At 50.9% G+C, this 24,912-nt stretch overlaps 1 protein-coding gene across 10 annotated transcripts in view; it reads left to right on the top strand.

The window, feature by feature from the left end:
- The window catches only part of RNF220 (ring finger protein 220), a 219,588-nt gene that overhangs the window by 78,077 nt on the left and 116,599 nt on the right, over nucleotides 1-24,912 (top strand). For 5 of the 10 annotated variants that reach the window (XM_085586303.1, XM_031505551.3, XM_085586302.1 and 2 more), the window contains exon 3: nucleotides 12,336-12,410. The exons of the other annotated variants lie outside the window; for them this stretch is intronic. In XM_085586303.1, the coding sequence (XP_085442429.1) occupies nucleotides 12,336-12,410 (75 nt within the window). The remainder of the gene's footprint in view (nucleotides 1-12,335; nucleotides 12,411-24,912) is intronic. 10 annotated transcript variants of the gene reach the window in all.

Genomic DNA, 24,912 nt, shown 5'->3' with positions numbered 1-24,912 from the left:
AAGTTTAATATTAAGAAAAACACTGAGACTTGTGGTCTGAGTTACGAGTAGAAGTTTAGGTTTGTTCCTTTTTCTAGTTTTGTTTCTTCAAAAAAAAGGAAACACACCTTTGAGTAATGAAATCAGAAAATAAGGAAGTAAAATGTTTCCAAAAGAAGGTCTTGCCTGTTGTAAGCATTGCCTGGTCATTTTTATTTTTTAGTGTAAATAGTAATGTCTATACATATACATTAGTTATATAAAGATACCTGATATACACTACTGAAGCACTAACTGCGCAAGGCAAGTATAAAAACCACCTGTGCAAAGGCAAGACAGCAGAGGAGGGAGCAGATGTCTTGTTCTGGGTTGAGAGCTGGAGCTACAATTTGCTGATGCTAACCTGCTTCTTTCCAAGGAGGTGAGACAGAGCATCCAGCAATCCAACCTATTTTTTACATAACAGTAAAATTATATCAGTGATATTGTGGTCAATAATTAGAGGAAAAGGCCAGTGTAGATTATTATGATTTTCTGGTGAGGAGGGCAGAAGTCAATAGGTAGCTAAATCAGACTATTTTTTTTTCTCAGAAAAGGTGAGTTTTCCATGTTCAAAAATTTCATTCTGGAGATTTATAGCATAAAGTGGCCCTCTGGTTTTGACTAAGTGGGAAAGTGATTCTACTCTGGTGCTGTTTCCTATGAAAAGCAAGTCTGTGTGAGCAAGCAGCCCAAGCAGACAGCATCTTCTGGACTCTCCCCATGTTGCTTGCAGGCCACAGGGTGAAGCATGGATAAGAGCACAAGACAGCTGCTGGCAGCTTTTGGGTGAGAGGAGGCAGTGGCTGCTGCCAAGCCAAGATGATGTTGGCACTGCCTGTGCTTGGCAGCAGCAGGATGACCCCATGTCTTGCTCCCACAGCGCTCTGTTGAGTTTCACTTGGAGTCCAGGCTGCCTCTAGGCTGGTATTTGGGTGTTTTTCCTGATTGCTTCCTTGGGTCAGATGAGACATCTGTATCCCTGGGAGCAGGAAGGACCCAGTGCTCCCTCTATGCATCACTTCACATTGCTAGTGAGAGAGCCTTGGTACCTCAGATGAGGTTAGTGAGCCGAGATGTCCCGCACATCCTTGGTGCTATAAATTTACATTCTCCATCCTCTGCACACCCACGCATGTGCCACATGTTCACTGTGCACATCAGCGCAGTCATTGATAAAGACTGGGATCCTGGGATCACCACAGTGACCTGTTTTCAGGGGCAAGTTGCCTGAGCTTGGCAGAAGAAGGTACCTCAAGGACCCTAGTAGATCAGGGAGACAGGAGATGATGCTGAGGGAAAGCGAGCTTGTGGATGGTGGGATGCAGGGGTAGCCCTGCTCCATGGGGTTAGAACCTACTCCAGCAGGAGGTCAAAAAGGCAAAGTTTCTTGGGAGGTGAATTATCAGTGGGAGCAATATCGTCAGGTCAAGCACATCGGTGCTGGGGTAATACAGTTAAGGTGCAGAGCCTTGGAGGGAGCCCGGCTGAGGAGTGCAGCATTAAAGCAATGAGCCCAGCTTAATCTGCCCCAAGTGAGGGCAGTGGGGTCTTTAATATTGTGTCAGGCTCGCAGGCCCTTGTTGGCGGGTTATTCTTCACGGCAGCTAATGCCACTGGGCTAACTGAATTAGCCCCTCCTTCCGCGGGGTGAGCGTGGGGTTGCCGGGAGGGCGATCGTGCCTCGCAGCTGCAGGGAGAGCAAGTGATGGCCTGGAAATTCAATCAGGTGAGGAGCCATTGCCATCCCCGAAGGACAGGGAGCAGCCCGACTGGGGAGGAGAGCCCAGACGGGAATGCCAGTGACTGGCTCCATGCAGTCCCTGGGCAGGGAGGTCCCTGCAGGGATTGCTCCCTGCTCTGGATGGCATGGAGTGCTGTCCTGCAGTCTGCTGCTCTGCATCCATCAACCTTCTGGGAGTGCCTCAGTGGAGAGCTCATCCATACCTCTGTGCACATTTCCAACTTGCTCATGGCTAGGGGCCATATTCCCTTGCACATCCACAGGAAGCATGGCACAGGAACATGCTGGGTGGGACATGCAGTGTGTCTCCATTCAAGATGGGCATCCCTGGGGTTCATCCACCAGCAAATCTGAAGCATTTCTGTTTGACAGGAGGTGAGGGTTGACCAGATGGCCTGGCCCAAGGAACTGGCAAGTGGGCCTTCTTTCTGGTTTTGCTGTTGAGATGAGGTGCTCCCCAAACAAGCCTTAATGATCCTCTTTATAAAGCCCTGAGGCAAGTGCACCTAATGAGGACAGCTAAGGGCCTAGGTACAGCAATGGCCTGTCGGGAGTCCCCCAGCAGGACTAATTTTCTGTCCTTAACAAATAGAAGGAAAAAAAGAAACCAAGCCTTGTAGTCATTTACTTGTTGTCTTCCAAGCTTGTCACTGCTTTTTTTGTCTCCCTGCCCTAGCACACTCCTGGCAAATCCTGTAGCACACCCTGAGTGGGTGATGTTGGCCCTGTCCAGAATTGCCTGGATGGTACTGAGCTCATCTGTGTGCCTGGGGTCCAGGACAGTTTGCATCCAGGTGGTGGCACTTTGTCAGCCTCAAAGGCAGGAGTGACAGGCAGAGGCCACAGAGAATGCTGTGGTCTCAGGGACTGGGACAGCAGAGCCATGGCAGAGGGTTTCTCCCTTCCCACAGTGTCTTGCCTCACCACATCAACCCTTTCTGCACTGAAGCCCCTCTCCCTTTGCCCCTGCTGTCAAGGCAGAGTCTCCTTTGCTTTCCCAGATGCCCCTTTGATCTTCAACCTGCCCCATCTCTCTCTATCCCCTCTTTCCTCACATTATTATAAATGGAGGCTTTGGCTGCCTTTAAATAGTCATATCTCTCAGACAAGCTCATGTCAGCCATAAATTTTACAGTAATGATGATTTTCTAAGTGGGTTGACTGGAGCTATTTCCGCTTCAGCCTCAAGTTACTGCACAAGTCCCCCCCCAGGGTCTGGCAGCCTCATTTGTTGTCCCCCTAATTGTCATTTCTCCTGTACTCACTCGGGCAGAAGCTGGAAGGAAAACTGACTCTGCTGCTGGCCCTTGCCTTCTTGGTTTTCCCACCTGGGAGGGGGTTTTGGAGGAGGGGAGGGAGCTGCAGGGGCAAGACAGCCCTGGCTGCCTCTAGTACAGGCAGGGCGAATGGCTGCAGAATCTCACCATGTGGATGCCCTTACTTCTCGCTGCTCTCCCCCAGCTGAGTGAAACCAGCCCCGACGTGTGAAAGCTCTAATTGCAGGTAATCCCCCCGCAGTGCGCATGGTTTGAATTTGGAAGAGCAGGAATGTGGAAGGGAGAAGGGGAATTACTGCCCAAACGTGCTGCAGGGCCAACATCTGCACGAGTCATCAGTGCACATCTGGCTGCAGCAGCTTGCGCTTGTAGCCCAGCCGGTCACTTTTTAGCTCATTGGGCCTGTCTCAAGCTCCCACTTAAGGGCAGGATATGGACATGCTGGTACTGGGAACCTTAGATTGTTGGAGGAATTAGTCCCTTCACCTGCTATTGCTGCTGATGATGAGTGGTTACTCACACTTAGTGACAGTTTTGCTATTTGTAAAATTGATTTAGCCTGTCTGAAGTGCCATACTCAAGGGTACCGATCTCTAGCTCTTCTGGAGAGAAGAGGGCCTGTGCCACCCTCTTCCAGGTTTGCTTAAGGCTGGCACTGGGGCTGGCACTGGGGTGTTGTAAAGCACCCCCAGTGAGGTGCTGGAGCAAAGGCTTTCCTGCCTCCATGTACAGCTTAGATCAAAGAAGGTAGGGTCCCTGCTTACATTTTGTTTCTCTTGAGCATGATTTCAAGAGACAGCAAGCTTTCTGAAGCATTTCTGTCTTGCTGAATCTGGCTTTTGAGAAGGAAGAAGCAAAGAAGGATGGGCAAAGTAGGATTCAAATGTTGTCAGTACCAGAGGGTCTTTGTTGTCATTGTACCTCACTGATCTGTCTACATTGGATAATGATGGAAAGCCTCCATCAAACTGACAAGATGTACTCTTGGTAATTCCTTGCATTTTTTGCCTGTGGCTGTCAAGCTTGTCCTGTGCTCTAGGAAGGTTGCTGGAACCAAGGAGGAAGCAAAAAGCGTGGGCGACATGGAATGGCTTAGGGCACAGACAAGAGGTAGGGGTCTTGGTGAAAGGAAGCTATTTTATCCAATGCCTCTTTTCTGTGGCTGGGCTTGATCTGATCTCCAGTGAGAGGGAGGTCAGAGAGATAGGCAGGCAGCTGAAGATCCACCCATGGCTGTTCTCTGGATGAGGGCTGGTCCTGGAGAGCACTCTGACTGTCTCACCATGATTGTCCCAAGCCTGCTTTGTTTCCTTGATGGAAAAGATCTGCTGAACTTTCTCATCCCGACCCTTAATCTTTGAGGTTTTGTAGGGAATGTGCGTTGTCAGGGAGTAAATCCTTGCTGCCGGTGAGCCACAATGCACTGGGGGGCTTTAAGCAGCAGGTGTGTCTTGTGCATCTCCTCACAAACATCGCTGAGCACCCTCCCTCAAAAGGAGCCTGCTTGGGACTGATCCAGAAGCAAAAGCACCTTTTGTTCAGCTGCTTACACCCCTCCCTGCTCTCCCAGCCCTCAGGAAAGCAGCCTGACCTCGTTCAGTGAGACAGCAAATGCAACCTCCTCCCAGGCAGGCACGGATTCCCAGATAACCCCCCGGCTTTCTGAGGGCAGTGCAGGTTTCAGAAGCATTGTCTCTTTGGAAATTAATTTTCCTGTCGATTTCCTTATTTCTCTTAATTGATGAGGGGCAAGTCTTAGGCGTGCTGCCAGCGGCACCAGCCACAGCCTCCTGTAGGTATCAGTAGAGCCAAAAGCACTAGCACTGAGGGTTGGGGAGTGTAATGAACTCTCAGAGGACTCGTTGCAGCTCAGCCCATGCTCTAGATTAGCTGAGGAATCATCTGGCCCAGCTATTAACTGTCCCATTTAACATCATAAATTATTAACCTAATTTTGAGGAGGGCTGGTGACGGATCACACTGATTTTGTCCGCTGTTCTGCAGCCTCTCACACAGTCTGCTGGTGTGGAGTAAGCCACGGGCAGGACCTGAGGGTCTGTGGCTCCAGAGAAGGGGACAGATAGGGCAGCACAGTCAGCTGGCTGCAGAAGGACCTCTACCTCTTCTTCCAGCCCAGTGGAGAGCTCAGGGAGACACCTGAGCAGGGGGAATCCCCCACTGTATAAGAGCTGCCCTGGGGTGGAGCAAAGTCACCCTCTCCTCAACACATCTGCACTTGTGTGGGGCTCATCTGTACCCCTGTGCATGGGTGTCCAGGACCTCTACCCCTTGCTGGGTGCTAGTATGTGCTGGCCACTCTCAGTAGAAGTCTTTACCAGAGACATTTTTTAGCTAGCTGAAGCTCTTTGGTTCATATGGCAAAGCCCTGGAGTGAGGAGTTTTTCTTCCTGTGCTTGTTGTAGACTAGAACTTGTTTGAAAAGTTTCCTTCATGGGAAAAATTTTAAATAAAATGGTGGGGGAAAGTGGATTCTTTGCTATGAAAGTTTTAAACCTTCCAGAAGGTTTTTTAAAGCCAATTGAAGTGTAATGAAAATTTAAGGGATACCATCCTTTAACTTTAAGGGAGATTATACCCTTTGTCTTTCTTTGAAAAGAGAGACACATGCAGGAGGAAGGGGCTAAGAATTGCCATCATTCAAACCAGCATTTATTTTAATTGAGTGGAAAAATTTTGGAATTGTTTGATATGTTGAAAAAAACCATACAAATCTGAAGGAGAGCAAGCTCTGAAATCCTTGTTAAATGCCTCTTTCATTCTGGCATCACCAAAAGGACTTTTTGTTTTCCTGTAAGCAGCTGTGCTGCTTGGTGCTGCCTGTCCGTGGTGTTTGAGCGCATGGTCCTGGGCTTGCCTTGTGTGTGTCCCCAGGCTCTGTCCCACAGAGGGGAGGGGGGTGGCATTTGGAAGTCAGCATTTCCCCCAGTCTCACCCTGCTTCAAGGCTGCACATGATTCAGTCGCTATAGGACTAAGCATCACTGCCACACATCTCCACACATGGAACTGCCTGGGGGTCAGGATTAGCAGGCTGAATTGACGGTGAAACACACCCCAAAAAATCCCTGAACAAAAGCACAAAGAAGTGCTTTTGGTTATGGTGAGAACATGGAAAACTGTCAGAGTCTGTATTAAATTCACAAGAGCCTGTACCACTAACCTGCTCATCTCTGAGTACCCACCTAGTAACCACAATTCCCTGTGGCTCATCATGTGCTTCCTGCCACCGTTTCCCTTAAACAGTGAAACAGGGAGTCCTGAATTTGCAGACTTACAGCACTGGTGCTCTCATACACCCTGTACTTGATGTCAGGCATTACACACATAGAATAGAGGAGGAAGTCGCCTTTGCCAAAGGCCCGAACTTTGTGCACGTGCAGTACAGACCCACACAGGACTGATGGCCAGCACACGGATATAAAATACAGTGCCCTGCCATAAAACATGTACTGCTAGTCTATATATTTTGCAATCCCTTTAAAGATTTTTTTTTCTTTAAACCCCTCACCCTAGCTCCCTCCCCGTTCTCCCCCCCAAAAAATTATTATAAAGAATTATTGCCATTAGTACGTCTTTCCCAGTGAAAGGAGAAAATCGCCTCATTCATAATTTATACCCTCAATTACTATTAATAAAGAAATATTTCAGCAGAAAATCGCCTGGGAAAATTACACGTAACATTGCATTAACATTCTATTTGAACATTTTCATCACATTTGTTATAGAGTTAATAAGAGGGATATGCTCCCCTGACTTCTTCATGAAATTATGGGCTGCCTATGATAGTTTAATCTTTTAGACTTTATATAATATATTCACTTTACTAATTGAGCTATCCAAGGAGCAGTTAGGGATGTTCTTAAACGTAGAAGACAAAGTAATCAGGGCCATGACTTCCTGACAAGAAGATCTTCTTCCGGAGATGAGGAGCTGCACGTGTGAGGGGCACAGACGTATGTGTTTGTGTGCAGATGTGCCACTCCATTAGCCCTTCCCTTAATGCCTTGCCTGTATTTGGAAGTGAACTTGAACGAAGGGTGGGGGTGATTTTCTGACTTTTGAAATATTGCCCAAAACTTCCATTTGTATTTCAGAGTGAAAGGGAGTCTGGTGAACTTGAGCAAACAAAGTATTATTTTAGGAATAGGAAATGAGCAGCATGGGGAGATTCTCAGGAGCAGCACTTCATGTAGACAGGCCTTTATGCTCAAATTCACCCCCACGCACAGTCATGCACAGGTGATCTCCAAAACTCTGGATAGGGAGATGGGCTGGGTTGTACAACCCCTCTTCTGCTCTTCCTGGAGCTTCTGCTTCACCATGTGATGCCATTCAGCACACAGAGTGCAGAAAGGCTTCCCCCCAGCCAGGCTACAAATAAACCCAAAACTGGGCTGTAGGCAAGTGAGGTAGGTGTGAGCAGTGAGAGATAAGGAGGTACTTGGAAGATGGACACCATGACAGTGCCACCGTGGCATTGCTCTGGACAATCTGTCTCCAGAAAATGTAGCAAGAGGAAGGTTTCGTTAACTCGCTCTTCTGCTTCTGTGCCTGCAGCAACTGCAGCCATGCTCCAGACTCAGCTGATCCAGGACCTTTCCTTGCACAGATGCAGCATTGAGCACTGAGATTTGAGCCCCTCATCCAGTTTGGGAGCTGAACCCACGTCAGGGTCTCTGTGTGAGATCCTCCTTTCCCCTCCATATGCACATATTGGGCCCCTTATTATGACATGTGATCCAGAACTCCTGGCTTGAAGCAGGAGGCTTCCCAGGGCAACATCAGGAAGTGTTTTCCACCAGGTCTACGTGAGAAAAGGCTGCATCATCAGAGTGCTGGAGGTTGCTCATTCATTAAGCCTAAGTGTCTGTAGCCTCTAGCAGGTACAAAGAGGGATCCATCACTGCAGAGCAGTGGCCCTGCCACTGGGGATGAGGTGAGCCTCTGTTCACTGCCCTGATAAAGGAGGCTGTGGTAGCACAAGATCAGCTGCTTCATTTCACATCCACGGGGCTCTCACATCCCCTCTGCATCCACTGACACCAGGCATGGACATGGAAAGGGTGACAGGGCAGAAGGTGGCACACAGGCTCCTAAGTGAGAGTTTTCAGTCACCCCTGAAACCACTGTTGTGACTCCCAGCCTCTCCAAACTTGTGGCCAATGCTGACAGCAAGACAAGGTTTAATGAAAACCTTTCATGTGTTGGGATTCATTAGCTGGAACTCATTAAACAGCAAATAAGAGCCTGGATGTTGCCAACTGAGTCCTGCCACAAGGAGTCCTGCAGGTGAGGCAGCCTGGGATGGCAGGAGACCCCCATACTGGAGGGCAGGCAGGTGAGGTCCCATCACTCTGCAGCAGAGCAAGGCCAGTGCATGCAGCAGAGATGGGAATTAGTGTGGGAAGAGTGCAGGGGGGGTTTGGCAGTAAGTACCCCTCCTCCAGCTCCCCAGGGTTAGTCTGTTCTCAAAGCCTTCAACCCATCATGTCTGTCCAGGCTCAGCCATTCAGACTCCTGGAGTGACACCCACTTCTGTCATCCAGAAGAGGAGCTAAGCTCCTGCCAGCCTTGCCCTCCCAGCCCATGTGAGCCCATCAGGAAGAGGGGGATGGATGACTGACAGCAAGAAAAAAAGTGACTGCAATGTAAGGTGTTGAGAGCAGAGCATGCATGCATGGCTGCATGAGCCATGCAGCTCCTCTAATGCTTTCATGGTGGAGCATGGCTGTTCCCAGCTGGCTTCACATGGAATGTGCTGCACTCTCATTGCTGAGCTTGCAAACAATGTTTTCTTGGGGGTGGTTTGCCACCAGCCAGCACTGATAGAGGCTGTAGCCACCTGGACTACCACAGAACTATGCTGGACAAGCAGCAGCCCATGCAAGCCCACATCTCCTTGTTGCTTCCCAGATGGGCAGGGGGCCACAGAGCTGCCATGTGTGCTAGTACATGGGGAGTGCAGGGGTTTGGCATCGTTCCAGGGACCACATGGGCAGCCTAGGAACATCAGAGGCCAAGGAAGGTGAGGCTTGAGCTGTCCATCCCAGAGATGGCCACTGCCTGGCCCTGGGCAGGATGGCCCATGCTGTAAACAGGACAAGGCTTGTAAACAGGGCTCCAGCTGGGATAAATTTAGCCCTTTGGGGTTGCAGCCCTGGTGCAGCAGGACATGGTGTCAGGGTATTGTCGAGAGGAGAGAGGGAGAAAGAAGCTGAATAAACAAACACAGCTTGTCCCTTCTTCTTTTTTTTTTTTTTTTTTTGTCCCAGCCGGACAATTGTTGTTTCAGCCGGACAATTGCCCTGCAGATTGAGGGAACAGGCTGGAGTTCAAGTGATTTTGGCTTCCAATGCCTCCCTTTTCACATTGTGTTTTCACATCAGAGTGTATCCTGGCATATATGGGGAGAATGTGTCCATACCTGTGTGTATGGGTAACTCTATGGACGCTCTGCTCATGTCTTTGGGCTGGCACAAAGGGATAGGGGCTGCTTTGCATCCCAGGTGAGGCTGAGCAAGTTGGCATTGTCTATCATGCAGGACTTGGCTGTACCCCTTATGCACCAGACTAACACTTGTGGGTGTCCAGCAGCACATGTGCAAGGTGATCTGTGCTCCACATGCATCTATACATGCCTCCATGGGTAGAGTAGCTCTGGAGGTGTCCCTACACAGCAGAGAGACACTGTAGGGCTGAAAGTCTTTGCAGAACTTTAGAAATTGAGATCAGGACTCAAGTTCCTTATCTTTTTTTCTGTCATAGGGTTTGGACAAGTCATATTCCCTTGACAAAATAATCTGTGATCTCTGGAGCAAGAGGCATGAATCGTTTCTTCCAGTCCTGCTCTGTGAGGATCCAAGTCTTTTTCTAAAGGCTGTGTTTGGACACAGCCTAATTTTCACATCTTAATTTTATTTTTCTCACATCTTTCTCTGACACACACGTGCACACGCATGCTTCTATTGGAAAAACGATTTTAATACCCATGGCACATTGTCCTGGTGTGATATAAAATCCAATGACATGTGGCATTTGGAAAAGGTCACTTCCCCCATAAGGATTCATTATCCTACCTCATCCTGGGAAGCCATGGGGTTGCCCCCTCCTCTGCAGACCCCTTGCCCCCTCCCTGGGTACAGTAGACAAGCAGGGAGAGGGGATGAGGCATTGGGTGGCTGTGCCATGGACCTTGGCAGTGTCAGGCAGTTTCTGCAGCAAGGGCTCTTGTTTCTAGTTTGATGTCCTGCACTTCCTGGTGCCTTAATTTTCCTCCTGTCACACACCAAGAGGACTTAGAGGGATGTGCTGCTGGGAAAGCTCTGTGGGGTGCATGACACTGGGTTTGGCATTTGCTTGCCTCCCCCTGCTCACTGCTCCCTGTCTGGTCCCTGTCAAGTCAGAGCTGACACTTGTGAAGCCTGTATTCTGCCCGGTTTCATAAGGGAAACTCTCCCCTTCCCTGTTTCACTTGTCCAAATTCTTGGCTGGGTTGGCTGGGAAGTGTCTGTCTGTGTCAGTGCTCACTGCCACCTAGACAGAACTGAGAAGAGAAACTGTAGAACTCATGGAAAGCCCAGCTCCTCACCAGCTTCCCCACCAAGCATGGGGATGCTCACAGCAGGGCAGGAGTGACAAGCTCTCCTGGCATTCCTGCATGGTTTTGCCTTTCCTTGGACTTACTTCTGCTCAGTCTTTCCCAGGACCATTTTTGTCCAAGCTGTTTCCAGCCCAACCTGGAGCTATTCCCTGGAGGGTGGAAGGGTGCAAGTCAAATTTGCTGCAGAGGTGGTGTAGAGGTTCTTGGGGGATGCAGTCCCTTGCAGAGCTGAGCATGGACTGCTCCCCGTGAGCTGTTCCATGGGAAGGGAACTGTGAGCCAGGACTTTTCCACTTGTTCACTAACTTCACCCTGGGGCACCCTGGCCAAGCTGTAACCCTGTTCCCCCCCTAGAATGGAGGGGAGACGTGAGGGTGGGTGCACTGAGCATGCAATGGGCTCCAGGCTTAGTGGGGAGGCAGGAGGAGGGAAACAGCAGCAGCTTTTACTGGTGGCAGAAGGATTGTATTTGCAGCAGGGAGTGGGATTTAATGCTTGATGAAGATGACTTCTCAGAGTGCTGAGGGTGATGGTGACTGGAGGCCCTTCCTACCATATAAACACCAATGAGTTATGGGTACCCCAGCCTCTAATTACACAGTCAGCCCCAAATAGGCTGTGTCTAACGAGGCTGACAGACTAATATCTCAAGAGCCCTTAATGTGTTATCATCTCTTGCTGTATGACCTCATATTTATAACTGCTCTGGTGGGAGGTTGAGAAATGTCCTTCTCTTCCCCAAGCCCCCTCCCCAACTTCCCCCTCCCACACACACACACCCAGAGCAGCAGCTCTTCAGCCTCATCTGTTAGGATCAGGAGGAGAGAGGTGACTTCTTTCCATCCATCATCAGAGGAGTTCATGCTATTAGATGATTAAAGACATTTTTTATAATATTTGGAAGAGGCTTTGAAATGTCCCTCAAACAGTGTGATTAATGCCTGCTTAACCCTTGCCTAGCTGGGATGGCATGGTGGGGAGGCAGGTGCATCCCAGGGCAGGACTCCCTGGGCATCTCAGCGGTCACCCAGCCGTTGGGCACCCCAGGCCCTGACAAGGTGTGATTCATGAGTGTGGGGCACCTGCAGGAAGCTCTGGCCTCCAGGCAGTTCCTAATGCACCCGGGGACTTTGTGGTTTCTGAGGCTGCAACGGTTGGGGCCGAAGGAAGCCCTGTCTGCCCCCTCTCCATCACTTCCACAAGAGGCCCCAGGGCTGTGCCAGTCCAGGTCTGCAAGCTGAACCATTCCACACTGAGGCTGTGTGTTTCAAGGAAGGGCAAGGAGAGGGGGTGAAAAACCTATGCCCATTCCCAACTGGCCTGAGCTGGTGGAGTGCTTGCTTTCCTAATTTCTTGATTTTTTTACTCTGTTGCTCCAGATGAAGTTTCTCACAAAAAATCGTTGGCATCTTAGATGCTCCTGTAGGATCCACCCTTAGGGTGTTGCAACCTTGCTCCAAGTTTGTCATAAGGACCCAGGGACTGGTGGACACATTCACACTAAAATTGGTGTCAGCATTGACTCATACCTGCCAAAGGCCAAATTATTGGTGTTCCCCGATGTTAGTTCCCGTGGGGGAGTGGAGATTTGGCCTCAGATGGGGGAAGTATGCCCACCTCCTTTGATCATAGGCACAATGTTTCATAATCTCAATTTCTTGTCAATTGATTGCCAGATAGAAGCGACAACCAAAGAGGGCCCCAGGCGTCTGCAACTGCCACTCATCGTATGATTTTAACACTCCCCCTCTGTAAGTTTACATTATTTTCTTCTTCTTGTTGTTGTTATCTAAAGAAATCTCCTCTCTCTCTCCCTCCAAAAAGCCTCCTAGAAATTTGAACACCCTTGTTGATTTGGTATTCAGTGCATAAATAGCTAAGAAGGGTTAATGCATGATTAATAGGTGTTTTATTAAAATGGTTACTCTGTCATTATAGAGTCAAAAGGATCAATAGATTTCTTATAATCATGGCTTAAAATCATCTTTAGCACCAATGCTTATGTGCTTAAAACCCTGAACAGGGCATTTAGAGGACCTGGGGTGGGGGGTCTCTTGTTAACTCCTTCCAACTCTTTTTGTCACCTGAAGTGTGACTATTCAGATGGAAAAAAGTCAACAGGGGGTTGCACATTCTGTTATGGTTACCATCTGCCTTATTATTGATGGTATTAAAATTGTCACACCTGAGAGACAGAAAAGTGAAATGGAAAGCAGGAGAAACTGGGAATGCAGGTGGATAAATGCTCTTTATTTTAACAGTCAGCAGCACTTGAGTGGAACAAGGCTGGGACATGGCCAGGCTGTCTCTGATTCATTAGGTGCCTCTGCAAAGCAGCAAATGTTGGCCAAGCATCACCCATCACAGCCTGGCTCCTTCTCTTAAGTTTCACTGCCTGTACACCAGGGTAAGGTGGGGGGATTCCAGCCTTGCACAGAGATGAAGTCATGTGCCTGGTGTGAGGCAGTGTGGCAGTGGCCAGGGAGGACTTGCCCAATGCCACCCGAGTCACCTCAGCCCCAGGGGGTGCTTTTCCAGCAGCTGGATGATGGTGGGTCTGGTTGGCCCAACCCTCTGGGATGTCTGTTCCAAGCTGCTGTTTGGTAACTCCAGGAACACCATGACAAATCCCAGAGATGCTGAGCTGCCGACCCCCAGCGCAAGGTCTCTGCAGGAGGAGGTGCTGTTTAGACAGGCTGACACAGGAACATCTGAGCCAGCCCAGGCAGGGGGAGTGCAGAGCCCCTCTGCCCCCTCATTGCCCCACACAGCATCCTCTCCTCCAGCAGAGGAGAGATCCAGAGGTCATGCAGGGGGTCTGTAGTGCAGCCTGGACAGCAGTGCAAGAGCAACTGGAGGTGTTTCCTGAATAATTCCTGAGTGTTTCCTGAGTGATTTTGGCAGTCTTAGCTGTGGATGTTGTCTACAACACTCATACAATGGAGACCTAGACCTGCTGCCTAGGGAACAAAGCAGATATTGGTCTTCTGGGACCAGTCCTGGTGACCTGAAACCCCTCCCTTGCCTCCATTTCTCCCTCCCAGGTGCATTTGTGCCACTTCTGTGCAGCCCCTGGCACTACAGGCCTGCCCACGGTTGGAGACCCACTCAGAGGCTGCTGGGATCTGGTTCTCTCTGATGATTTGGCCATGCAGAGTTACTCTGCTCTAGCCCCCCTCCTTTACTCCCTTGCCCTGCATGAGGGCTCAGCCCCACTCCCCACCAGCTCTGCTCCCTGCCCAGCCCCACAGCCCAGGCCAGCCAGCTGGATTCAAGCCAGTCAAGGTGACATCAAGGCAAGGTCATCCTGTTACTTTCCCTTTCTCTTCCCTGCTTCTCCTGCACTCAGCTGCTTCAGGATGGCTTGAACAGCTCCTGCCTCACAAGAAATCCCAAGTTTACCCCATCCAGCTGCCAGGTGTGTACCTGGCACAGGGAGCTCATGCTGCTGGAAGGATATTGCTGCCTCCACCTCCCACCCCCACCAGTGCTCTGTGTGGGGTTGGGCAGAGATTTCCCAGACTGCCTGCATCCAGCCCTCTCCATCCCTCTCTCATTGCTCATTTCTGGGCTATCATGATCGACAGGGAGTATTTGTTTCTGTCCAGAGCAGATCCCCAGGCAGTCTCAAACCTCTGAGGATTTATCATCTTGAGCTTTTGTTTGTGGGTCTCCAGGACCCTCTGCCCCACAGCCAAACCCAGATGTTTCTCTGTCTCCTCCATGGAGCCTGGTGGCCCCCAGGAGCACTGACCCTTCTCCTCCCCAGTGGATGTCCAGTCATGCAGCTTCCCCACAGCCCAGTCACACACATGCATGCAAAGGCTGCTGCTGGGGGCAGGATGCTGCAGTCACAGAATCAGGGGACATGTCCATCTTAACCTGCCAGAAAGTTATGGCCATGGCTTTTTCTGGCTTTACTTTCCAGGGTTGCCAAAGGAGGTGACCCAAGGCAGAGCACACTGGGCTTCCAGCACAGGAATCTCCTGGGATACTGAGATCAACCCACTCTGGGACTGGTGGGGGAAGCCTGGGCTTGTCCCCTTGCAGCCCCCAAATTGCATGCCTGCTTGCCTCCCTGCTCCACAGCAGCTAAGCCCCTGGGAGGGCTGGGCACAAGCAAGGTCTGACCCCCCTTGCTTGTCTCAGGGGCCAGCAGGAACGAGTACAGCTGAAACATCAGCAGCCACCTGTTCTGAGTGACAAAAGGTGACAGTGGGGCAACTCTTCATCTAAGCAGATGTTCAGCTGCCCCGTGACCAGGGTGGGGAGTTTGGGGTCCCTCCCAACAGGTTCAGGTCTGTTAGGACAGAGCTATTGACTAGCACAGTCAGCAGCTGGGCTTGTGTTTCCAAATCCCCACCACTGCTGTGTTGGATGGGACCCTGCTTGTCACCGGCCCCCCGCTCACTTTCATCCTGTCGCAGAGGCCCCTGTGTCAGCGACAGAAAGCTGATCGGGAGGGCAGCCGAGTGTGACAGAGAAGGAGAGGGGTGCAGGGCTGGTCCACAGAAGCACTGCCCCTGCAGCCCCGTCCCCTCCCTGGCTGCCCACATTCCTCTGCAGCAACGCCAGGAAGGGGGGAACCAACCTTTGGCATGTTTATTGACACTCCCTGAGTTCATACTGCGACTCTACAATCTTTCCCTGAGATTATTAAGAATTAATTGATCACTTTTATATTCCCCCCGATACCCGGTGCTGCTTTGCGACAGGCGGCAGGAGGAGGGAAGGGAGGCGGGAGGAGGGTGGGGTGTGTGTAAAAAACACACTGATAAATGTTAATTACTCTTTTACAGCCCTTGTCAAATTCCAGAGCAAGTCGTAAATTCATTAAACTCTAACGGATTAAGCACATGCAGCTTATTTAGTCGCCATAAACAAGATCATTTGGATGTTGATTTTCCCCTTTTTATTGCTGCAGCAGAAAAGAGGAAAAAATCAGATGGGGGAAGCAGTTGGTGGTTACGAGGGAGTCAGCAAAGTTTGGATTTATCTCATATCTTGTTTCCTTGCTCTGTGGCAGCTCTTTGTAGTGTATCAGCCCTTGGGTTGTGCCAGCGTCATTCCAGGGAGTCTGGCCATCCCAGGAGCCATGTCCATATCCCAAGCAGCATGGACAGCCCTGGAATGGGAGGGCCACGTTGTACAAAGGGTGTCCATGTCCTGTCCATGCTCCAGCAATGCTTTTACAATGATGAGGCTCTTAAAGATCCAAGCAAGACCTAGATGGGATTCTTGAATACCTTTCAGTGATGTTTTAGGTCGTGATTGCTGCTCTGGTCTCCATCATGCTGGGAGGTCTCCAAGGGTAAGTTGTCTCCAGAAAGGCTCATCCAAGGCTCTCAGCCACTCTACGAAGGACTGTGCAGACAGAGTTAGCACAGAAGCAGCTCTGCTCATTCTGGAATGTTTCAGCTCATTGAATGCTATCCCCAAAGTGCTGACTGTGCCCAAGCGAGTGAGATGACCCCTATCAAACTCCGCCAAGAGAGAAGAGACAGGAAAGGGAAGTCATGCTGTTAGACAGGGACATGGTGCCTTTGGCTGCTCTGAACACAAGAACGTGGCCCAAGGTCTGCCAACCCACCCAGTGAGCTTGCCATCCTCTGCTTGCCTGTGTTAATAATCCAGGCTGACCTCCTGAGCTGTGGGAGCGGTGGAAGGAGAATGAGAGGAGGGTCATGGAGATTAATTAATGCTCAGGACTCTAATTACAAGTTTCTTCAACACTGGACTTCAAATGAGGAACAGGCTCCGAGGCAGCCTGAGTCCTGCTGCTCCTCAGCTGGCCCTGCTGAAATACCTCCTGCTGCCTTGCAGGAGTTGTTTTACTGGGAAAGGGATAGCATTAGGCCCTGGGCATCTCCCACTGCAGCTCCAGGGCTCCAAGCTGTGCCAAAAAGTTGCCACACTGCTGCATAACTCTGTCCATGCCTTGAGCTCAGTGTTGGAGACCTGCTGCCATCCTTAGCATGCCCAGTTCCCTGTCTTGGTCCAGTGGGACAAGAGCAGGAGGTGGCCTGGGAGACCAGAGGTCCTTGATGGGTGTCACATCCTGGCTCTGTGCAGTGGAGGATGCTCCACAGGTGTGGTGCTGGCAGGAGCCGTGGCTCTGCTGGTTCTGTGGTGCTGGTCACCCATGTCCAGCAGTGCTGGCCCTGGGACACGGCTCTGCTTCTCCAGCCTCTCCCAGCCTCCAACAAGGCTGTGCTCACCAGGAGCTGCAAGCAGCCATGCACTGCAGGCAGCAGAGGGAACTCTCATCACCTCACTGGAGCGTGCTGCCTGGCTGCTGCCAGAAAAATTTTGAGCTTTTGCTTTGGAGTCCTCAGCAGCTGTTCACCTAAAGGGGGTGACCTAAGCACTGAGGGGTGCTGACTTCCTCCCACCCCATTTTAGCCCATTTCTGAAATGGGTACACACCAGAAGGTCTGAGCTGTGAGTACCTGCCTAACTGCACCAGTCCTGCTCCCCTCTGCATTTGCCTCTTCAGGGGCAGAGGAAAGCAGAGGAGCTGCCAAAAGTGCTCAAATAAGACAATAAGGAGCTGCCAACATTCACAGCCCCATTCCTTGCAGGCATTTCCCTCCCTCAGCCTTTGCATCAAGTACAATGTGCACAGATGCCAGCAGAAGCATCCCTGCCCATCAGAGCCCTCTGTGTTTTCCTGCTGTGTGAGGTGCCCCCCAGAGATCTCCCTGGGGTTCTGAGAGCAGGCGGGGCATCCAGGGGTTAACGGAAGGAGCATGTCCCGTGCTAAGCAGTAGCTAACAGCCACCAGCTAATAACTTTATGGCTTCAAAGCAAGGCATTTATCATGCTGAAGTTTGTTTATGCACAAGTTATATAGCACATTATACCAGCACTGTGTTTGGCTGATAAATTCTCTGTGACAAGCAAGGCTACCAATGGGGACTCACCAAGTCCAAAAGACCAGTAGCTTTTTCCTGAACTCTGCTTTCCAAGATAAGGGTGTTTTTTCCCTCTTTTGTTTTATGAGGAGGAAAGCAAAAAAATGAAACAACCTGTAAACTTAATAAAGAAAAAAAAGGAGACTTTTATTGGATAAGTTGTCCAGTGCCATGATGCCCCAGTGGGGGCATAGGAGAAGGTTCTGATCCTAGTGAGGACTAGATGAGCTGTGTTGGCAAGTGATGCTTATGGGTCCGTGGCCTCATTGGGCATATACTGAGTGAGCACTGTCAGGCTCTGGGTGTCTCCAGGAACAGCCTATCTCAGTCCTGTTTGCATTCATGGAAGTATTTTTTTTTTTTATTTTCAGAAGTATTAGAAGGTGCTCTGGCAGCTCTCTGGTTCTGCACAATGTTTCTAAAATGAGCCATAATTGTAGCATTCAGCACTGTTTTGAGGTTATGCATGTGTGTGACTTGTTACTGCTTCGACACAAGTTCTGTGTTCCCCTGTACCCCTTGCTCTGGGTTCAACTGCTTTAATCCCACTAATAATAATGACCTTCACATTTCTGGCTTGCTCTATCACAGGAGCCAAACCCACTTTGCAAACATTAACAAGCTCGGCCTCCCAACTCCATGCAAACATGATAGGTCAGAATTACTTTTCCTGCTGCAATGATGGGGAAACTGAGGCATAGAGCAAGGAGCGTGCTGACCTGAACACACTCAGAGGGGCACCCTTTGCTTTAACCAGTAGACCTCACTCTGCTCCAGTTTGGACCAGTGTAGGCTTTTGTAGGTCTCACCTCTGGAGCAAGACCTGGGGCTGGTGGGATGCAGTGGGACAAATCTTGATGCCAGGACCTACCTCTGGAGTAGCACTGAGGGCTTTTGATGTTCCTCCTGCAGGGGACTGGGGGACACACTGTTGGGGTTGTGGTGTGCCAGCTCATCCCAGCCTTTTCCTGTGGTGCCATGCCCACACTGCTTGTCCTCCTGCCTTGCTGCAACAAGCAGAAAGCCCCCACCATGATCCAGTGTCCAGTGCCTAGGCAGTGGGTATGTGGGTGCTCAGCTCCCTACATGAAACGTGCTCTGATGTGTGTCTGCAGGGCCTGCCCAGTGAGGGCACCTTGGTGCATTTACCTGTGCACACACAGGTGTGCATAAGCACGGATTGATGAGTGCACCAGGTGCATCTCCAGTGCCATGTTAGGATCCACCGTGGCTGCCCATCCACATGGCCCTCCCCAGACACGTATCCATCCCAGCCTGCGCCTCTCCAGCTGCATCCCTGTTGCATCCCCAGCTGGGTACCCGTGCCAGCGTGCGCGGCCCTGGGTCTGCAGCGGTGGCTGCGTGCAATGGCCCCTGCAGGCCGTAAATACTGGCAGTGTGGCGGGGAGGTTGAGCGGTTTATGGCTCAAGGTCAGGCCCGTGAATCATAAAAAGGTGTCGGAAGGAGCATTAACTCCTAGCCTTCGCTTGGTCTCTGTGTGGTTTCAGGCGGGGCCCCGAAGGCAGTGATTAAAGGGTGCACCTTCCCCTTTCAGTTTTACGGTAAAAGGAAAGCAGTAAATTAGAAGCCCACAGGCTGGGGCAGGCCAGGTCCCACCAGCACAACAGCCAAGCAAGTACCTGCCGTGCGCCCTGAGACTCCGCCGCTGGCTCTGCACACCCCTCCCAGCAGAGATCCCAAACAGCCCCTTCCCGTGGCAGTCCCTTTCCGAGGAGCAGTGTCCAGCCATCTGGTGGGCATGGCAAGGGACATCCCTCCATCCTTGCCCAGCAACAGTTTGGGGTGTCCGGGGCTGTTCAGTCCCGCTCACCTCATAGAACAGCAGCACCTCTTGCTCTGCAACTTTTTATGACTCCTGCTGTAATTAACTCCAGTAATAAATTTTTTTGAATCCAAATAGATATAATTAACATTTAATGCCCCTGTTTTCTTGTGAATTGTCAGGACTATTAAGAGCTGAGTATTGATTGAAGAGGCATATGTTTCTGCTGCTGAGACAGAGGCAGAGAACCCTGATAAAATGGTTGGGTCTTGTCCCACATCTAGGCCTCAGGACAGTGAATTGAGGCTGGAGAGAGTTGGAGCAACATCCAGCACTGCCAGGCTGACCCTGGCCCAGGGAAGCAGAGAGGAAGAGATGAAGGTTGTCTTATTTTTTCCTACCACTCATCTATAGGTACTCTCCAGCACTTTGGCCTTTGTTGAGTACTCAGTCATAGGCATTGCTGCCAGCATATGCTCTAAACTCACCATCTCCTGGAGAAGGGCTTTCAGGGACAGAGGTGTGAATACACCATGTTCCATTCTCATACCAGATCCTGCAGCTGACCCACCTTGCATCTATCCTGGCACTCCAGCTCATAACCACCACCATCTGCCATGAGACATAGGAAAAAACACTTTCCCTGAGCTGCTGCTGTTGAAGCCAGTCCTGATAAGGCACTGTATGAAGGGCTGGGCCACTTCCAGATTGATTTCTCCTGGCTTCTAATAGGGCCAGTGCACATCAGCCCCAGGATCATTGGAGGTACTGCAGCCCTTCTGGCCCAGCTTTCCAGTGGGAAGGCTGGGGCTGGGCAGAATGAAGAATGCAGTCACATGCTGTGCCCCTGTCCCTGGGCTGGATTGAGCATTAGAAATCTCTGAGGAGGAGAGGAAGGGAGCCTTGCAGCGTGCCAGGAGAGAAAATACTCCTCCTTTCCCTTAAAAAAATGTGCTTTTTCCCCTGGGGAATGGCATTGCGGAGCCCTGGAATTGACGCAGCTGCCAGAGGTGATGGATGGTGCCAGCTGATGGAGCAAAGCGGGTCAGCAGAGCAGAAACCAGCAGGCACAAAGAGAGAGCATCCCTGCTAACCAAGGCAGGCGGTGACACCCTGTGCCGGGGCTGGGCCCACAACAGCCCCTCTCTGTTGGGCTGGAGAGTCGGCACAGCTGGAGTACCTGGGGTGCCACCCTGCGATGCCCCCGGCTTCACCCCAACTGCACCCACCAACAAGAAGGGCCTTTCTTCATCTCCACACAAGCCCTGATTGTTCCGATGCTTCCCCTGCTGCTGCCTTTGCTTTTGCCCTTCCCAGAGATGGTTCTGGGAGGAAATGGAGAATTTGTAACATCTGCATGACCAGAACTGCTGGGACTACAAGGTTTCAAAAGGAACTGAGACTTCTTATGTGAGTCCAGACCAGGTTGTCTTGGTCCACTCAGCAGCCCCATTCCAGGACATCTCAGTTCCCTCAGCAGCTGTGCTATGTGGCTGTGCAAGCCCAGAACCCACCCTATCTCAGTTTCCCCACCAGTGGCTGAGGTCCTGCTTCACCTTTGCAGGTGTGCAGCAAAGAGTGGATTGCATGCATTTCAGACAAGTCACTCCTAAAAATTGGGGAGCTGCAGTGCCAACTGCCCAGGGCAGTTGTGCTGCCAGGTCCTCTGCCTTCCCTCCTGGGCAGACAGGACTGTGCTGGCCATCTTGCAGATGAGAAGGGGGAAACTGAAATGTGGAAGTCTGGGCTGGTGTATCGGAGGGCTCTCCAAGAAGGGATCTGGCCACCTTTTGACGCTGGTGGGAGGTATTAAATTTTTCTATATGGTGGAGGCAGTGGCTGCAGACAGAGATCAAAAGACAAGGCAGCTGTGCAAAATCAGCCCAAACACCACTGAAACTTGTGTGCAGTCTCTGTTTGCTCTGAGAGACACATAGAGAGCCTCTGGGTAGGGGATGGGACAGCAGCTTGCAGGGATGCCAAGGGGATGCTGGCAATTTTGCTGTGACTGAGGCTTACAGACACCCGCTCCAGCCTAGAAGCCCCTTGCTCTGCCAGCAGGAGCTGTCTTCTCCCCAAGTGTTGTCCCCATTAGCCACTCATGGGAGGGCAAGATATGTCCCCCTCAGATGGATAGGATCCGGAGGAGATCCAAAGGCAGGCCACACTAAGCTGTAGAAAGGAAGAGCTCTTTGGAAGGCTGGAGTAAAACAGCATGCAGTGGACCCCAGGCTTGAGACTCAGGGTGCTCCATCTCTCTTCTGGGGTCAGCAGGATCTTCACCTTGCTTTCACCCAAGCATAAGGAAGAGAAAAAGCTCCTGCCTCAGCTGGGAGGCCATACTTTTTGCTCAGACCCCCTTGGACAGAGGCTTACAATGTCCTCCAGGGATGTGGAGCTGCATTGTCCCTCCTGCAGCCTGGGAATATCAAGTAGGTCTCCCCCAGATGTGTGTCAGGAAGGAGCCCAAGCGTCCTGGCTCCAATCCCATGCTCTGTCTCCAACTGAGGGATGTGTGCTAGCTGAAGCTGCTAGGCTGAGGGATGTATCTCTGGAGGGATCTGAGCCCTGAACTGTCGTCTTTGCTCTCCAGCAAACCCAGCTGCTGAATCCCTGTGCAGCACTGACTGCTGCTCCAGCAGATGTGAAGAGGAGGAGGAGTGCAGGAAAGGGGCTCAGCTTCAAATCGATTCTGAGCACTGTGATAAGAATCTCTTATCACCCTTGTCATTGTAATGGCTGGGACTGAAATGCTGGGCTGAGTAAGAGTCAGGTTTTTGCAGACCAGAGTTGAGGAGGAGACAGGGCACAGCAGGAAGCAACTGTGGCTCTGGAATGAGGTCGCAAGGCTCTGAGTTCCTGCTTGCTCTCCAGTGATACTCTAAACCAGCTTTGTTTTCCCAGCCTTGGACCTGCTCCCAGCTTCTTTCTCCAGTTCCTTCCAAAGGAAAATATCTCCTGGTGACACAGATGAAACACAGTGAAGGAATGGGTCCAACACATCCAGACCATGCATGGTGGTAAGGGGCACACAGAAGAGTAGTCCTGGGGGCTGAATATTGCCAGGAGAGACCCAGAGTGAAAGGAAGAACAAGAACTGAGAAATTAATGTTCTCATGTTTGCAGCTTCCTCCAGCCCCTTCCCACCTTCCCCTGAGCTGGGCTCAGCTCCATTCCTTTAAGGGGTGCAGCACAGGAACCCAGGTTCTCAGGAGCTAGTGGTACCCAGGAGCCAATGGAGTTGACAGGGTTCTGGCAGGGATTTCAGGCCTTTGGGAATTCCCTCTGTTCCCACTGCTGTCCAAAAGCAATGGGTAAGGGAAAGGGAGCTACTAAGCTTGTGTGCTCCAGGTGGTATTAGACTACATAGTGATAGCACTGAGTACCCTCATCTGTAAGAGGCTCCCCTGGTGCCCTGCTGCGTGTTCTGCCTTTAGCCCCTCACGCTTCTTCCCTGCATTTATTAGCAACTGTTGATTTGGATTCCAAGGTCATCAAGCCTTGCAGAAGTGCAGATAAAATCTAAGGCTGCTGCAGTTCCCTGCATCTCCAGCCCCACCAATCCCCTTGTCTATCTACAATCTCTCCCCTCCTGCTAAGCTTTTCTCCAGCAGACAAGCCCCAGAAGGTTAAACAGCAGCAAGGCCACTTCTCTGTCCTCCTCCAACAACCATGCAGCTGGGGGATGTGTCAGCTTCCCACCTGTCACCCTGTTCCCCTTTGCAGTGGCTGTGTGGGATGCCCTGCTGCCAGGCGGGGATGGCCAGGCAGGGACCTCAGTACTGAGGAGGGAAACACTGTTCCAAAAGGTTTGCCAAGGGTCTGCAGCTGCCTGGGAGGTTTTTCTGCTGTTCCCACAGTACTGGTGTCAAAAAAAACCCTTCTTGAAAGATCCCATGAGCCCCCTGCACATGGGTGCCCTGCTGTTGGGAGCTCTTAGCCAGGGTGAGGTGCCCCAGTGCATGGCAGAGCTGGGGACTTGCAAGCCGGGGCTTTGTTGGGCCCAACAATTTTTCTGCTGGAGAGGACGACTCTGAGCAATGGACTAGTTTTTCCTATCATGGCCCAGATCCAGGTTTCATGACTGTTTGGTGGTCAGAGAAATAGCCCACCATTTTCAAGAGACACTTCAGGACTTGCCCATTTAATTCCAGGAAGAACAGTGTCACGTCAAGAGAAATTGGCCTCACCAGAGGATTTATTAATTTCTCCTTCCCTCTGCCTCCTGACAGGGGCTGTGCCGAGATCCTCGGAGTCATCTTGCTAAAGCCGAGGGGAGCTTAGTGCTTAAATGGTTTTCATGCCACAGCGAAGTTTAGTGCTTGTCAACAAGTCCGAGGTCTTGCAGAAAAGCCTCAGCAAAACAGAGCAGCAGGGAGACAAGGAGAGCAGGCACCAGTGCTGGGAAGAGGGGAGCACATGAGCCAGATCCCCAAAGCACCTGCGTACATGGGAACACATATCCAGTTCTAGGTATCCCCACTAGGAAATTTGGCTGCTCCACAATACAACAAGAGTTGTATTTGGCCCAGCTCTTAAGTTTAAACCTCATGGAAAAACCTTCTTTAAACATCACTAATGTGGGAAAACAGAGGTGGCCTGTAGTTTTTAAGCCCTTGCTTTTGTAGGCTCTTGCAAAAATAGACGTACACACTATTTTGTGTGCTGTATTCACCAGGATGCTTTTCCTGCTGAGGCAAGCCCGGAGCTGGTGGGGCTGAACACTGTTGCAGTAACGTGCTGGCTCTGCAGATGGGGATAGCAGAGCTCAGAAACTAAACTCAGCTCCAGATGATACTGAAAAAGCTTGCCCTGCCTGGGGAGGACAAGGACGACACCTTCACTTCTTCAGGCATCCCAGCTGCCCTGCTGGGAGGAGAAAACCTTACAGTCATTTTCTTTCCTTTTGGGGAGCTGGATTTCCTGGGTATAAATCAGTTTGAGCATGGGATAGCTCAGTTCGAGCTCTGAGACACAGATCTGATACAGGGCAGATCTGCAAGGCACATGTCACAGGGGAGCTGGCAGTGCCAAGGTCTGGAGGCCACTCATTCTGTGGGCTCCTGGGAAGCCACCCCACACTTTGGTGGTAGCACAAGGAGCAAGGAAGCACAAATAGCAGGGCAGGCTGTCCCCCCCCTAGGCATGCTGCAGCAATAGCAGCCCCCAAGCCATCTGCTCCTATGAAATCTGTGGGTGCCAGTGGGTCACTTGAGTCAAACATTTGAGCAGGTTTTGGAGGAGGGCTGGGTAGCTTTATGGGCAGTAATAGTATTTACAGCCCTGCTGGCTGAGGCGCTGATCCACATGGAAGGGAGATCCCTTCTCAGCAAAAAAAAAAAAAAAGAAAAAAAAAATTTCAACAAGTATCTGGCCTCCAGCCTTCCCAAAGGCAGGATTGGCCCCATCCTTTTATTGAAGTATCCTTGGTGCACTGATGCCCCTTGAACCTGTGGGTTACTTCCATCTGGCATAGTGAGCATTCCTGTGCTGGTGAGGTGTAAACTCACCTGGTGTAAACTCATACTTCTCCATGGATTAATTAAGCCCTTCAT

The sequence above is a fragment of the Lonchura striata genome, chromosome 8, assembly GCF_050655825.1.
Source record: "Lonchura striata isolate lonStrDom1 chromosome 8, ASM5065582v1, whole genome shotgun sequence".
NCBI lineage: Eukaryota > Metazoa > Chordata > Aves > Passeriformes > Estrildidae > Lonchura > Lonchura striata.
This window is presented reverse-complemented; position numbering and strand designations above follow the sequence as displayed.